Source organism: Rhinoderma darwinii, chromosome 4 (genome assembly GCF_050947455.1).
Source record: "Rhinoderma darwinii isolate aRhiDar2 chromosome 4, aRhiDar2.hap1, whole genome shotgun sequence".
Classification (NCBI taxonomy): Eukaryota; Metazoa; Chordata; class Amphibia; order Anura; family Rhinodermatidae; genus Rhinoderma; species Rhinoderma darwinii.
Genome location: NC_134690.1, coordinates 176,780,744 through 176,795,902, shown reverse-complemented (window position 1 = coordinate 176,795,902; position 15,159 = coordinate 176,780,744). Strand labels below are relative to the sequence as shown.

The following is a 15,159-nucleotide window of genomic DNA, read 5'->3' as shown; positions in this document are numbered from 1 at the left end:
TTGATTTGCTTGCACGATATACTGAAATACTAATATATTGCAGTACATCGTGATTCTGACAGGATCTTATTAAGCCCTGCTCAACTGTACAATCCCGTCTTAGAATGATGTCACCCCAGCAACCAGCTAATTGCAGTGGGTTCAGGTTTTCTAACCCCCATAAATCTGTAGTTAACACTGGGAGGAGCTCCATGGACCCCCTAAGGGGGAAATATTGTATTACATGGCATCTATTCAATTAAACGGTTGCACTTTAATACATGTTCTCATATCTTGCACTAATGCAGGTTAGCAAGTCTAACGACTTCTTAAATAAGTGGTTGTTCAATCCTAGTTTATATATGTGCTATCCAACAGCAGTCCTATTGATTATCAGTATTATACCCACTATCCTGAAATGAGAAATAAACCACTGTTTCATGGGATATGCAACGGCAAGCAGGCAAGCAAATAATTTCTGTTTTAAGAAGGCATAACTGTACTTTATATTTCTCTGCTTTAAAATAATTTGCATACATACATACCTGATCTTGCCTGGACAAGTACCGGCTCTGAAATGTCAGATGGTTTACCAATGCCTGATGCATTCACAGCACGGATTTGGAAAACATATGTTTTGCCTTCTTCCAGTTCCTTGACCTTCACATCAAAATATAAACATGACATTTGAATCAATATGATAGAAAAGATTTACTAACTTCAAAATGTTATTAACAATTACAGTCAAGCCTCATCTGTTTTCTAAAGTAAAGTGCCCTTGTGGTTGACTAGTGTCATTTATATTGAAAGACAAATAGGATATGTATATATAACATATATGATATACATGAAAGGAATTATGGATATGTATTTTATTACTATTTTGTGTGCTTGTAGCTGTCTATACAATGCTGCTAGAATTCAGAAGACATTGGGTAACAAAGTCTGATATATATATATATATATATATATATATATATATATGTGTACCTTTAAGTAACGGCTGGCTGTTGCAGTCTCATTCACTCTTGTCCATTGCTCTACATCAATTTCTTTATATTCTACAAAATATCCCGCAACAGGGCTATTTCCTAAATAAACAGGTTCCTTCCAGAGTATCACCAGGGATGTATTCCTGACCTCACAGAATGTAAGATCATAGGCTGGTCCTAATAAAATAAAAAAAAGATATATACTGTATTGTTAGTTTCTAATTTCACCTATGAAGAACAAGAGACTCAGCTCTGTAAGAGAAAACACCTTGTTAGTGAGAGAGTTCGGAGGAGAATAGGATGACTGGATCAAGAAGATAGAAGGACAACAAATACTCAAATAACAGTACATTATAAAAGTGATATGCAGAAGACCACTCCTACAGGACGCACATTAAAATAGATAAACTACAGCAAAAGAAGACCACTCCAGGTTCCACTTTTAAGTAAAGAAGCAGAAAATGAGGTTACAGTGGGAACAGCTTTACCAAAACGAGAAAGTTAACCCCTTAACGACGCAGCCTAGTTTTTTCCTTATGGCTCAGAGCCCATTTTTCAAATCTGTTGTGTCACTTTATGCTGTAATAACTCTGGAATGCTTATTACTATCCAAGCGATTCTGAGATTGTTTTCTCGTGACACATTGGGCTTTACGTTAGTGGTAAAATTTGGTCGATATATTCAGTGTTTATTTGTGAAAAATAGCTAAATTTAGAGAAAATTAGGAAAAAATAGAATTTTTCTGAATTTAAATGTATCTGCTTGTAAGACAGATAGTAATACCCATAAATAGAGATGAGCGAACTTATGAAAAGTTCGGTTCGGCTAGTTCGCCGAATTTCACAAAAAAGTTCGATTCGGACCGAACTAGTTCTGACTGAACCTGTAATTTCCGTGCGCCGAGCATGGTACTGTCCAGGGTGCTGATAGAGTTAATAGGCTGCACTAACTCTTTCAGCAACCTTGACAGTACATGCTCAGCGCTACAGTGCAAATACAATTTTAATGTAATAAAAAAATTAAAAAAATACGTTCATACTTACATTCCTCCTGTCCGGCCTACAGCGATGACGTTTCATCCATGTCGCCGCTGCAGCCAATCACAGGCTGTAGTGGCGGTCACGCACGTCAGGATGACGTCAGAAGGCCGGCCTCCAGGGATGACGCTTCATCCCACGTGACCGCCTCTGCAGCCAATCACAGGCTGCAGCGGCCTCTGCAGCCAATCACACGCTCCTCTCCTGAAATACTCTGTGCTGCCTTAAACTCTGTGGACAGGTCAGGATCCTGTTTCTTTTAAATGCTGCTGGGGAACCCGCTCGATTCACTATATAAGGCTGCGCTACAGTGCAGCATTTAAAAGAAACAGGATCCTGACCTGTCCACAGAGTTTAAGGCAGCACAGAGAATTCAGGAGATGAGCGTGCAGATTCAGTGCTGCTGTGAACTCTGCTCTTACCATTACGCAGCTCTCAGTCTTTTACCTCTCCTCCCCTCCTGTCCTCAATAACACCTTCACATGATTGGCAAGTCACCACGTAATGGTAAGAGCAGAGTTCACAGCAACACAGAGTATTTCAGGAGATGAGCGTGCGGATCTTGTGCGGGGTGGTGACTTGCCAATCATGTGAAGGTGTTATTGAGGACAGGAGTGGAGGAGAGGTAACAGACTGAGCTACGTACTGGTAAGAGAAGAGTTCACAGAAGCACAGAGTATTTCAGGAGAGGAGCATGCAGATTCTGTGCTGCTGTGAACTCTGCTCTTACCATTACGTAGCTCAGTCTGTTACCTCTCCTCCACTCCTGTCCTCAATAACACCTTCACATGATTGGCAAGTCACCACCCAGCACAAGATCCGCACGCTCATCTCCTGAAATACTCTGTGCTGCCTTAAACTCTGTGGACAGGTCAGGATCCTGTTTCTTTTAAATGCTGCACTGTAGCGCAGCCTTATATAGTGGATCGAGCGGGTTCCCCAGCAGCATTTAAAAGAAACAGGATCCTGACCTGTCCACAGAGTTTAAGACAGCACAGAGTATTTCAGGAGATGAGCACGGCCGGGCGCGGCCGACCACGGGCAGCCGGTCGTTTTTCCGAGCCGTGCTCCCATTATAAAGTATAGGAGCACAGCCCGTAAAATAAAAAAATAGAACATGTTCTATATTTTAACGGCACGGGCACCTTCCAGTGAGAAAACGGGAAGGTACCCGTAGCTAACAGAAGTCTATGGGCCCGCTATTTCGGGTCGTAATTACGACCCGTAATAACGGGTGCTTTTACGGTCGTGTGCATGAGGCACCGTAATGACGGGTGGCTACATGTGTGCACCCATCATTACGGCAGCGTTGCTAGGCGACGTCAGTAAATAGTCACTGTCCAGGGTGCTGAAAGAGTTAACTGATCGGCAGTAACTGTTTCAGCACCCTGGACAGTGAATTCCGATCAGAATATACATCAACCTGTAAAAAAAAAAAAGACGTTCATACTTACCGAGAACTTTCTGCTTCCTCCAGTCCGGTCTCCTGGCCGTTGCCTTGGTGACGCGTCCCTCTCGACATCCGGCCCGACATTCCTGGATGACGATACAGCCCATGTGACCGCTGCAGCCAATCACAGGCTGCCGCGGCCTCTGCAGCCAATCACAGGCTGCTGCGTCAGAAAAGAAGGTCGGACTGGAGGAAGAAGAGGGACTCGTCACCAAGACAATGACCGGGTACGTATGAAATGCTTTTTATTTTATTTTTAATCAGCAGCCTCTTTTCTCTATCAGTGATTGATAGAGACAAGTGGCTGCCAATTTGTATAATATTTTTGACCGGGTTCGGTCAAAACGGGTTCGACCGAACCCGGTGAAGTTCGGATTCGCTGCGAACCGAACTTTTCCCGATGTTCGGACCGAAACCGGGTTTGGTTGTCCCGGTTCGCTCATCTCTACCCATAAAACACCCAATTTTAAAACTAGACCCCTCAAAGTACTCAAAACAGCATTTAGAAAGTTTCTTAACCATTTAGGCGTTTCACAGGAATTTAAAGCAAAGTAGAGGTGAAATTTACAAATACATTTTTTTTGTCAGAAAATCTTTTTTATTCAATTTTTCTCTGTAAAACAGAAGGTTTTACCAGAGAAACGCAACTCTATTTATTGCCCAGATTCTGCCGTTTTTAGAAATATCCCATATGTGACCCTGGTGTGGTAATGGACTCAAGCACTCAACCCCACTGTTTTTTTTTTTTGCTGCATTTTGTGGAATTATTATTTCAATGAATAAAGAAGAAAAAGCACCCCAACATTTGAAAAGCAATTTCTCCCGATTACGGCAATACCCCATATGTGGTCATAAACTGCTGGTTGGACAAACGGCAGGGCTCAGAAATGCAGGAGCGCTTTTTGGCATGTAGATTTTGCTGGATTGGTTTCTGGGCGCCATGTCACATTTGCAGAGCTTCTGAGGTACCAGTACAGGTGAAACCCCTTAAAAGTTACCCCATTTTGGAAACTAGACCCATTGAGGAGTATTCATGGGGTGCATGCAACTTTTTTTTTTTTTTCTTCTTTTTTAGAAAGTCCGAGTTGTGCTTTCTGTCACCCAAAGTGTAAAAAAAGTGCAGAGGTGGCACACAAAAAATTACACAAAGGATGCGGTCTATCGCAGCCCTACTCCTAAAGGAGAGAGGCCCCGCATAACCATTCCCCGACTCTCCAAACCATAGGCCAAGAGGATCGAGGATCAATGATCCCCCCTTGCCAAGGCTTAGGGGGACCCAACAACACTCCAAAGCTTTTACCTGGGCTGCCACCCCAGTGTCCACCTTGGAGCCTGCGTCTAGTTGCACCTCCCCTCCGAAGAAGGGAGGCCGGGTTGCAGGGGAAAAAGGAACCACACCTTGGAGGGGTCCCAAAAGGGCACCACATCCAAAAATCCTGTGACAAACGTGAAAAACACACTGGGAAAAAACAATATTAAATAAGTGAATGTGCGCTGTGATGCAGCCTGGACATTCGCCAGATATAAAAATTCCAGCCAGAAGGCCGGGAAAATAAAGGTGTGTGCTCAAATAGCGTGAAAGCCCAGTGCGTGCAAATGTGCCATCACTCAGTGGGATTCCACCCCCAGTGAGTTCGGGCACCCCAGGGTCACCACTCCTGGGGCACTTAGCAACTCGGACTTTCCAGCTACCCGACCGATAGCATCAACCATGTGGTTCTCTGCCCCTCTCTTTGGCATTCTCTCATCCCTCTACAATGTTGACCAATCCACCGGCAGAGATGATTACTAACCTCAGATAAGGACACTACTACACATTGTCTAAGCCAAAGGCCGAGCTGCAAGAATCTGTCAAGAAAGTCCCAATCTCACCTTAGTGATCATGGTATCTCCCCTGCCAGGTAAGTATGCGACTTTTTGATCAGTTTTTATTCTATTTTTTAAGAGTCGTGGTGACTAAAAAACAGCAATTCTACTATTGTTTTCCATTTCTTTTTTTTTACAGCGTTCACCGTATGATATAAATAACATATTCCCTTTATTCTGAAGGGCGATACGATTACGGCGATAGCATATGTTTATAATTTTTTTTATGTCTTATGGCGTTTGCACGATAAAATACTTTTTTATAAAAAATCATTTACTTTTTGTGTTGCCATATTCTAAGAGCCATAACTGTTTATCTTTCCATCAAGAAAGCCGTGTGAGGAGTTGTTTTTTGCGTAAAAAACTGTAGTTTTGTTTAGTACAATTTTAGGTTACATGTCACTTTTTGATCTCTTTTTATTCCATTGTTTGTGAGGTGAAGTGACCAAACAATTGTGATTCTGGTATGGTTTGTTTATTATTATTTTCTTTTATGGTGTTTACCGCACGGGATAAATAATGAAATACTTTTGTAGTTCAGGTTGTTACAGACACGGCGATACCAATTATGTATAGTTTATTTATTTATGTATTTTTTTTTTAATAATAAAGGACTGATAAGGGAAAAAAGGGGATTTTTACTTTTATTACTCTCAAACTTTTATATTTTTTATTTTTAGACAACTTTTTTTAACTTTTTTAGTTTGTCCCACTGGGGGACTTGAAGGCAGGAGGCCCTGTTCGCAATTCTAATACACTGCACTACATGCATAGTGCAGTGTATTAGAGCTGTCAGGACCCACTAGTCTTCTGTAAATGGCATAGCTGGAGGCCATTGTTAGACCTCCGGTTGCCATAGCAACCATCGGCGTCCGCAACCATGTAGCAGGATGTCGATGGAGGTTTAACCCCTAATAAGCCACGATCGCTATTAACGCGGCTTCTAAGGGGTTAATCAGCAGGGACCACCGCAATCGGTCCCTGCTGAAGGAGCTGGGGGAAATGCTGTACGAGATAGCAGATGTCACAGCTCCTGTATGTGCCGTGAGGATTGCCGATATGGTCATTCCTCCCGTGACGTACTATTCCGTCATGGAGCGCGAACGATGCGTTTATCATGATGGAATAGTACGTCAAGGAGCGGGAAGGGGTTAAAGGGTATGAATATTGCATGGACTGACAAATCCTGACCTTTGATGCACGATGCAGAATGAGCACCAGAATTGGTCATAAGCCACAAGGCTCCATGGACCTATTCTGCCTTGTCTCAAGTGATAGTGTTTATATAATGGTGTGTGTTCATATCACACATTTGGCCCCTGAGGCCCCATGCACACGCCTGTAAAAAATCATCCGTAATTGTCCTGTATTTTGCTTTATAAGGACCATGCTCTACCACTTTGTAGGGGAGCATGGTCCGAAAATGCAGGCAGCTGTTGGTGGCCGGCCGTGCCCGCAATCATCGACAGTGATTACGGCCACGGCGTGTGCATGAGGCTTGAATGTGCATTTTTTTATAACTACTTTCGGCAAGATAACTAACTATGTCAAAAACCACATGTATCTTAGGGAGGTTACACAAACATGCCAATGAGTTCAGTGTATGTCCGCTTGTACAGTAACCAAATCTCACTCCAATGGAGGATATTTGGGATGTATTGGTACTGGAGATTTGCAAAATTAGTGTGAAGTTAACAAATCTGCAAGTCAGTGGCAAACTATTATGTTAACATAGACCAGAATTTCAAAAGAATGGTAAAAACATCTAGTCAAATCCATACCTCAAAATATTAATACTTTTCTGATAGCAAATGAGAACACTGCTAAAAAGTAGTCCCTTAGTATATAAATGAATATATATATATATATATATATATATATACACTGAAGAAAGAAATTCCTCAGCACAACCGTAGACTACATAGTATAAAAAAAGAGCTTTATTAGGTCATCTTAAAAAAAATCTATACAGGACAGAGGTAAGGCGTGTCACAGCTTACGCGTTTCGAACAGAAGTGTTCTTGCTCATACCTTCTATGAGTAAGTACACTTTTGTTCAAAACGCGTTAACTGTCACACGCCTTACCTGTGTCTCTATGGATTTTTTTTAAGATGACCTAGTAAAGCTCTTTTTTATACTATGTAGTCTACGGATGTGCTGAGAAATTTTCTTTCTTCTGAATATTGAGTGCAAGCCCCCCTTCCAAATGCACTCCATTGAGGAACTACAGATCCCAGGATGAAGATTGGGTGAGCACACTTGTGGCTTTTTTGCTGCTTTTTTTCCTCCTGTTTTATATATATATATATATATATATATATATATATATATATATATTTATATTTTTTTTATATATATTTCCCAGTTGCTGGATCAATATGTTACATTCAGTTGGGTATTCATCCTTGGCCCTTATTTATATGCAGCATACATGGATCACAGCCACATCTCAATAGCACACATCCATAGATTACAAGCTATCCAGCATGTGTTCCATTATTTTCTAAAACACTAAATCCCATAGCATGTGTAATCCAATGAACAAAAATTTGTTTCCAAAATCATTAACATTGCGCACATAACGATTCATTTACAAGTAATGTAAAAAGCTCTCTTTTTATTTGCGCTCCACAAATATTTCAAATACAGGAAAAGTGAATAAATAAAAAATTGGATATTAATGTTTGACTTTAAACAATGATATCATAATACTAATTTGTATATTAAATATGGGGCTCCATAGAAAAACTAGGAAAAGGAACCCACTCGGTAATGAGCACCAACAGCAGCAAGTATGTTCAAGGGATGGAAAAGTTATGATCATCAAATTCATTGCTATGTGTATTTTTTCCCCTTACTTGCACTCTGCACATCTCTATCTAATGTCTTTGAGGCTCCGGAGCTGCTATGCCTGTTGCAATGGTAGTTACTCCCATGCCTAGCACCATTTTCTCAGGAAGGTAATGTCAGTGAGCTCCCGGATAAGACAGGATATTAGTCAAACTTTGCAGTTGCGTCATAGTGCAATGTTTTTGCTATTTCATTTGACACAACCAGGATTAGGTCTAAATTGGGAGAAACTTACGCCGCATGCACAGACCGTTGTGCCACTCGGGCCGTTTTTGATGGCATTCGAGTGGCACCCGATAGTCTTCATGGACCCATTCACTTTAGCGGGTGAATCGGGTCCGTGAAAAGTCATCCGAGTCTCCGATCCGAGGAAAGATATATATCTTTGTTCTATCTTTCCTCGGATCACTGACGGGACTCAGCTGGCTCACATGGTCGTGTGCATGAGGCTTAATACGTGAAGGTTTTTTCACTTTCTTCTCTGTTGAATCCCATCCCAGTCTTGGAGAATAAAGGACAAGAAAAGGCTCAGGGTGAATTGGGTCCGTGAAAAATGATCCGAGTCTCCGATCCGAGGAGAGTTAGGACATGTTCTATATTTCCTCGGATCACTGATGGGACTCGGCCGCCTCACACGGTCGTGTGCATGAGGCTTAATATGTGAAGGTTTTTTCACTTTCTTCTCTGTTGAATCCCATCCCAGTCTTGGAGAATAAAGGACAAGAAAAGGCTCAGGAAAAAAAATAAATCTTTTTTTAAGTATATACTAGTATATATATCGATACGACAACTCATAATGTGACTGTAGTGTGTATGGCCCCCATGTGTCTGTTGGCTATCACGTGGAGGTTTGTGCGACCCTCCAAGGATATGCCTCCCTAGACCATCACTGACCTACCACCATACTGATCATGCTGGATGATGTTGCAGGGAGCATAACGTTCACTACTGCATCTCCAGAAACTTTCAGGTGTGTCACATATGATCAGTATTAAGCTGCTCTCATCTGTGAAGAGAACTGACCTGACAATTCTGGTGTTTTCTGGTGAATGCCAATCGAGCTGCAAGTTGCTTGGCTGTGAGCACAGGTCACACTACAGGACATCAGACCCGCATGACAGTTTGGTCAGAAACATGCACACCAGTAACCTTGCTCGAGGTCATTTTGTAGCGCTCTGGCAGTGCTCCTCCTGTTCCTCCTTGCACAAAAGAGCAGATACCTGTCCTTCTGATGGGCTGATGTCCCTCTACAGCCTTGTCTGTCTCTTCTAGTGTAACGGCCCATGTCCTGGTATCTGCTCCATTCTCTTGAGACTGTGCTTGAAGACACAGAAAACTTCTTTCGACAGCACATTTAGATGTGCCATTCTGGACAAACTGGATTACTTGTGCAAACTGAATGGGCTGCAGCTGCAGAAATACCTCCTACCTGCTTCCTAACTGGACAGAATAATATCCCTGAAGTTTCATTGACTTGGGGTTATACTGTGATGCTTACTGTAAGTGTTCCCATTTTTTGAGCAGTATATATATATATATATATATATATATATATATATATATATATATATACACATATACTAGTCCTTCTCAATTAATTATAATATCAAAAAGATAATTTATTTCAGTAATTCAATTCAAAAAGTGAAACTCATATATTATATAGAATCATTACACACAGCGTGATCTATTTCCATTTTTTTTTCTTTTAATGTTGATGATTATGGCTAACAGTTAATGAAAACCCAAAATTTAGTATCTCAGAATATTTGAATATTAAATAATTCGAATTTCAAAAAAGATTATTTGAATCAGCCTGTGGCACTGCTGAAGTGTTATGGAAGCCCAAGTTGCTTTGATAGCGGCCTTCAGCTCATCTGCATTGTTGGGTCTGGTGTCTCTCATCTTCCTCTTGACAATACCCTATAGATTCTCTATGGGGTTTATGTCAGGTTAGTTTGCTGACCAATCAAGTGCAGTGACACTGTGGTTATTATACCAGGTATTGGTACTTTTGGCAGTGTGGGCAGGTGCCAAGTCCTGCTGGAAAATGAAATCAGCATCTCCATAAAGCTGGTCAGCAGAGGGAAGCATGAAGTGCTCGAAAATTTCCTGGTAGACGGCTGCGTTGACTCTGGACTTGATATAATTCAATGGACCAACACCAGCAGATGACATGAATCCCCAAACCATAACTGACTGTGGAAACTTCCCACTGGACTGCAAGCAACTTGGGACCTTGATTTCCCAATGAAATGCAAAATGTACTTTCATCTGAAAACAGGACTTTGGACCACTGAGCAGCAGACCAGTCCTTTTAAAGGCTTAGGAAACCTTTGCAGGTGTTTTGTGTTGATTAGTGTGGCCATGAGTCTACAATCTTGAACTTTTACCCAATATTCAAATTTTCCGGATACACTAAACTGGGTTTTTATTAAGTGTTAGCCATAATCTTCAAAACAAGAAAAAAAAAATGCTGGTAAGAGATCACTCTGTGTGTAATGAATCTATACAATATATGAGTTTCACTTTTTGAATTGAATTACTGAAATAAGTTAACATTTTGATGATATAGAGGGACGTGTGTATATATATATATATATATTAGTATATATATACATACATATGTTTGCTTGTTAAATGTCAGCTTTGGTTGTTTTTTTCAGTTGTTTTACAGTTCCTGAATTTTTCCATTATAATACTGGGTTGTATGTTGCCTCATGCAAACAATATATTCTCTTTTAGAATAAACTGAAAAGCCATGCTAGATTTTGATCAGAATGTTTGACTGATAACCAATCTAAGCTCCCTTTCCAGTATAAAAAAGACATTACTCGGGATTACTCAAAGGTAGATAGTGGAGCATTCTGCAGAGATGGAATAAATCATATAACATATAGCAAGCTTCTTATGCAGATAAGTGCAGACACTAGTTACATTATTCAGTGGAAAGAAGTAGTTTCAATTGTGATTAATTTAGGATTTTAAAACCATACAACGTCATGTTTATCCAAGTGCGATAAAGGAAGTTGGGAGTTCTCTATTACATATTCACTACAACCGCAAGTAATTCAATATGTGCTACATTATATACTGCATGAAATACACAAAAGAAACATAGTTATATTCTTATTTCTATGTCTGTTATCTTCTGAAGCAGCACATCGCGTTCAGATCGCGCTTGCTGTTTGACCATGGCATAATAAACATAATTTAGACTGTGTGTTAAAGGTAAGCCTACTCTATATACAGTTAGGCTCCATGCACACGACCGTGCCCGCAATCACAGCCCGCGCTTGCGGGCACGGCCGGCCGCTGACTGACAGCCGCATTTTCGGGCCGTGCTCCCATACGAAGTATGGGAGCACGGCCCGCAAAATGCGAAAGAACGGACATGTTCCATAATTCCCGGAACATTTCCATGGCACTGACACCCTTCCGTAGTGCTACGGAAAGGTGTCAGTGTTCAATGAAAGTGAATGGCTCCGTTTTTGCGGACCGCAATTGCGGTCCGCAAAAACGGAGGTTTTTTGCTGTCGTGTGCATGGGGCCTAACTTGGAGCGCAGAGTAACAGTTCTTTTGGAAAAGTATACAAAATGCTTAGTAAAACTTTATTGGACCACGAAGGATAGATTGTTGAAATAAAGTTCTGGCTGATAAAGAAAATATTTTTGGCCATAATAAATCTATATACTGATGTGTTCTAGCTTATCTTATATCTAAACCGACAAGGCGCGAGATGTTAATCACACATGTAAACACAAATGTATGCCTCCGACGGCCATCTGTCGCCCATAGACCCCCATGTTAACTTTTATGCGTTTTTTACTGGATGGCCATGACAGATTCCTCTGACGGATGCTATCCATTTTTTCACTGGATGGCGCGATATTGTATCATCATAGTAATTTGTATAACAAGAAAAGTTAACAGTGGATACATCTGTATTGGAGAGGACTTCTAATCTCTCTGAAAGAGTTATTTTAAAGAAGTTGATAGTAATTAAAAATACACCAGATGACCCTTCTTTTAAAGGGAATGTGTCGCTAGAAATTTTTTTATTTTTTTATTTAGTTAAACAGTTAGTGTATAGGTGATTAAACATTGTTCTATTTTTTTTTTTTTTTTCACGAGTCAGGAAATATTATAAATTAGATTCTAATTTATAACATTTCCCAGCGCTGGTCACTAGATGGAGCAATTCCCAAAATTGCAGCATTGGCATGTGGTAAATCAACCACATTGCTTTATACTGCAACATTCGAGAAAACTCACTCGCTCTAGTGAGCTCTCAGAATCCCCCCTCCTTTATCCTGGCTAGGGCCGGGAGAAACGAGGGGGTTGAACGGTCAAACCTCCTACACTGTGTGTCGCCATTTTTTGAGCTAACACACAGTGCAGTAGGTTAACATACAGTAGTAAACACACAGTAAAACACGTACATACACAGACCTAACTTACCTGCTCCTGCCGCCGCCGCTCCCTCCGGTCCGTCCGCTCCGTCTGCTACCTCCGCTCCAAGTGCACAAGTCCGGAAGCCGCGACCGGAAGTAGTAATCTTACTGTCCGGCCGCGGCTTCCGGTCCACAAGAAAATGGCGCCGGACGTCGCTCGGCCGAAGACCTTCAATTTGGACTGTGTGGGAGCAGCGCATGCGCCGTTCCCACACAGACGGCGAACAGCATAGTGGATGGAACGGGCCCCGTTCGCATTCACTATGGGACTGTATGTGCCGTATTCCATGTCTGTATGTGTCGTTAATCGACACATACAGAGATGGAAAAAAAATGGCAGCCCCCATGGACAAGAAAAAGTGAAAAAATAAAAAAAGTAAAACACAAACACACAAATAAATAATATTTTTTTTAATAAAACACTAAAAGCAAATTGATTGAAAAAAAAAAAATTCTGTGACACTGGTCCTTTAAGGGTTAATCCACATTTGACTTGCTGTTGGAACCCACAGACATTAGCTGTAATCTGTGTGGTAACCCTGAAGTCAGTATTCAATCCTCATGGAAACTAAATCATACTCAGTGTTTTCCATGGAAACTAAAGAGATGTTGATGTAATGCATCGACTTGACGGGTCCTCCAGAGTGGGGGACGCTCTTTGTAGTTTCACACAGACACCCCCCCCCCCCTTTCTATAAGCCCAGAATTTCCTAATATAGTATTCCCTTTACATATTACCACAAGGTTTTGTAACACTAATTGAAATAGATATTATGTAAGTAATTCTTACTTAGAGAAAGGTTTTACTTTTCTATATCATTGACTTGAAATAACGGTCACTGAATGTGTTAGCCAGCAATAAAAATTAATTAAAAAAGAGCAGGTATTAGCAGATGGAAAGTCAGACTGAGGAAATGTGTTATTTCATAGTGAAGATGGCAATCAGCATTAAATTCACTTCCTAAAGATGTCAGTGGGGTGAATTACTTCCAATAAACGGAGAATTTCACACTAAAGACTTCTGTATGTCCACCTGGGCAACTACTTTGTTTTATTGCTCCAATGCTTCTAAATTAAAAAACTAAGAAAATTTGCAAATAGTCTTAACCCCTTAATGATGCAGCCAATTTTCTTTTTTTATGTTCATTTTTTCCTCGCTGCCTTCCAAAAGCCTTAACTTTTTTATTTTTCCATCAACACAGCTATATTAGGGCTTGTTTTTTGCAGTACCCTTTAATGTACCATACAATGTACTAGAAAATGAAAAACAGTTATTTGTTGGCTGAAACGGGCATAAAACAGAGATTCCGCTATTGTTTTTTGGGTTTAGTTTTTATGGCGTTGTCTCCAAGGGGTTAAGACTCATTTGTACTTGTAATTCTTCTGCTTTCATTTTAAATTACAGTATGTAAAAGATTGTATTCCTAAACATATATTCTTGTGTTTTATGGATAACAGCATTTTACAACACCTGTTCTACAGTAATAGATTTAGAAATGGTAAACTGCTGCATTGAATTGGATTTTCTTTTTCCACGAGCCGTACTGCACAGTTTACACTAGCTCTGTTATATTAGGCTGGGGCTACACACATACTTTTTGTAGCAAGATTTATCAATTTAACTGTCGAGTTACAGCTGCATAGGAGCACATGCAAGCAACCTACTGGACTCCTGCAGACTGCGGCTTCTACTCAATAGTTAAAATTGGAAAATCTTGCTACAAAAATCTTAGGCAAAACTCCACACTATAGCGTATGTGGCTCACCTGGCTCAGGAGATGTCCAAGCCTCGCACTTAAAGTGTTCGCTGGGATCAGAAGGAAGGCCAAGTCCAGCAATGTTACCTGCAGCAATTCTGTATTCGTAGAAAGCTCCCTCTTCTAGGTTCTCGACCTGTGAGTAATAAGTGGAAAGGAACTGAATTTTATATATGGATAAAAGTAAAGTAATACAGAAGTCACACAACATAAAGAAAACTTTTAAACTCTTATTGCATTAAAATTCAGTGATTGGTACTACACACCTTAACATTTAATGAGTCACTTGTTTCAGAAAGCTAATGGAATTTACTAAATAAATGCTCTGTAAGGTATGATACTGCAAACAGGATACCGATTATCTACGGAGCAGCTTTTCAAAACCATCCGCGCTCAAGTCCGTGCACAAAGAACTGTTTGTCATCATTATTCTTACAATGTTTTCTCTGCACAGAACACTAAATTGAAGATGACACCTCCAAAATCAAATAAGTCCCCTAATGAAGCACATAAGTTTCTTCTTCCTCCTCAAGGTGTTTACAATAAATATGATTCAAAACAAATAATGTATTATTCATACTTAAGATTGAAGAAAATGATACGTGATATGGAACTTATAAAAGACAAGTTTTGGACGAACTTTACGCCTTCATCAAATCTTAAACCGTTCCAAATCACAAGGCAAATGCAAGGCATTACCATCCAGGGATATTTCTTGTGCTGGATTCTGAATATTAAACTCACATAATGCTAGATCAGAGTATGTCCTGCT

General features: G+C 40.5%; 1 protein-coding gene across 1 annotated transcript in view; it reads right to left on the bottom strand.

Annotated features, from left to right (window-relative positions):
- The window catches only part of MYOM2 (myomesin 2), a 140,198-nt gene that overhangs the window by 43,647 nt on the left and 81,392 nt on the right, over positions 1-15,159 (bottom strand). The window contains exons 18-20 of the mRNA XM_075861936.1: positions 14,397-14,523; positions 970-1,148; positions 525-639 (exon numbers count right to left, since the gene is read on the bottom strand). Of these exons, the coding sequence (XP_075718051.1) occupies positions 525-639; positions 970-1,148; positions 14,397-14,523 (421 nt within the window). The remainder of the gene's footprint in view (positions 1-524; positions 640-969; positions 1,149-14,396; positions 14,524-15,159) is intronic.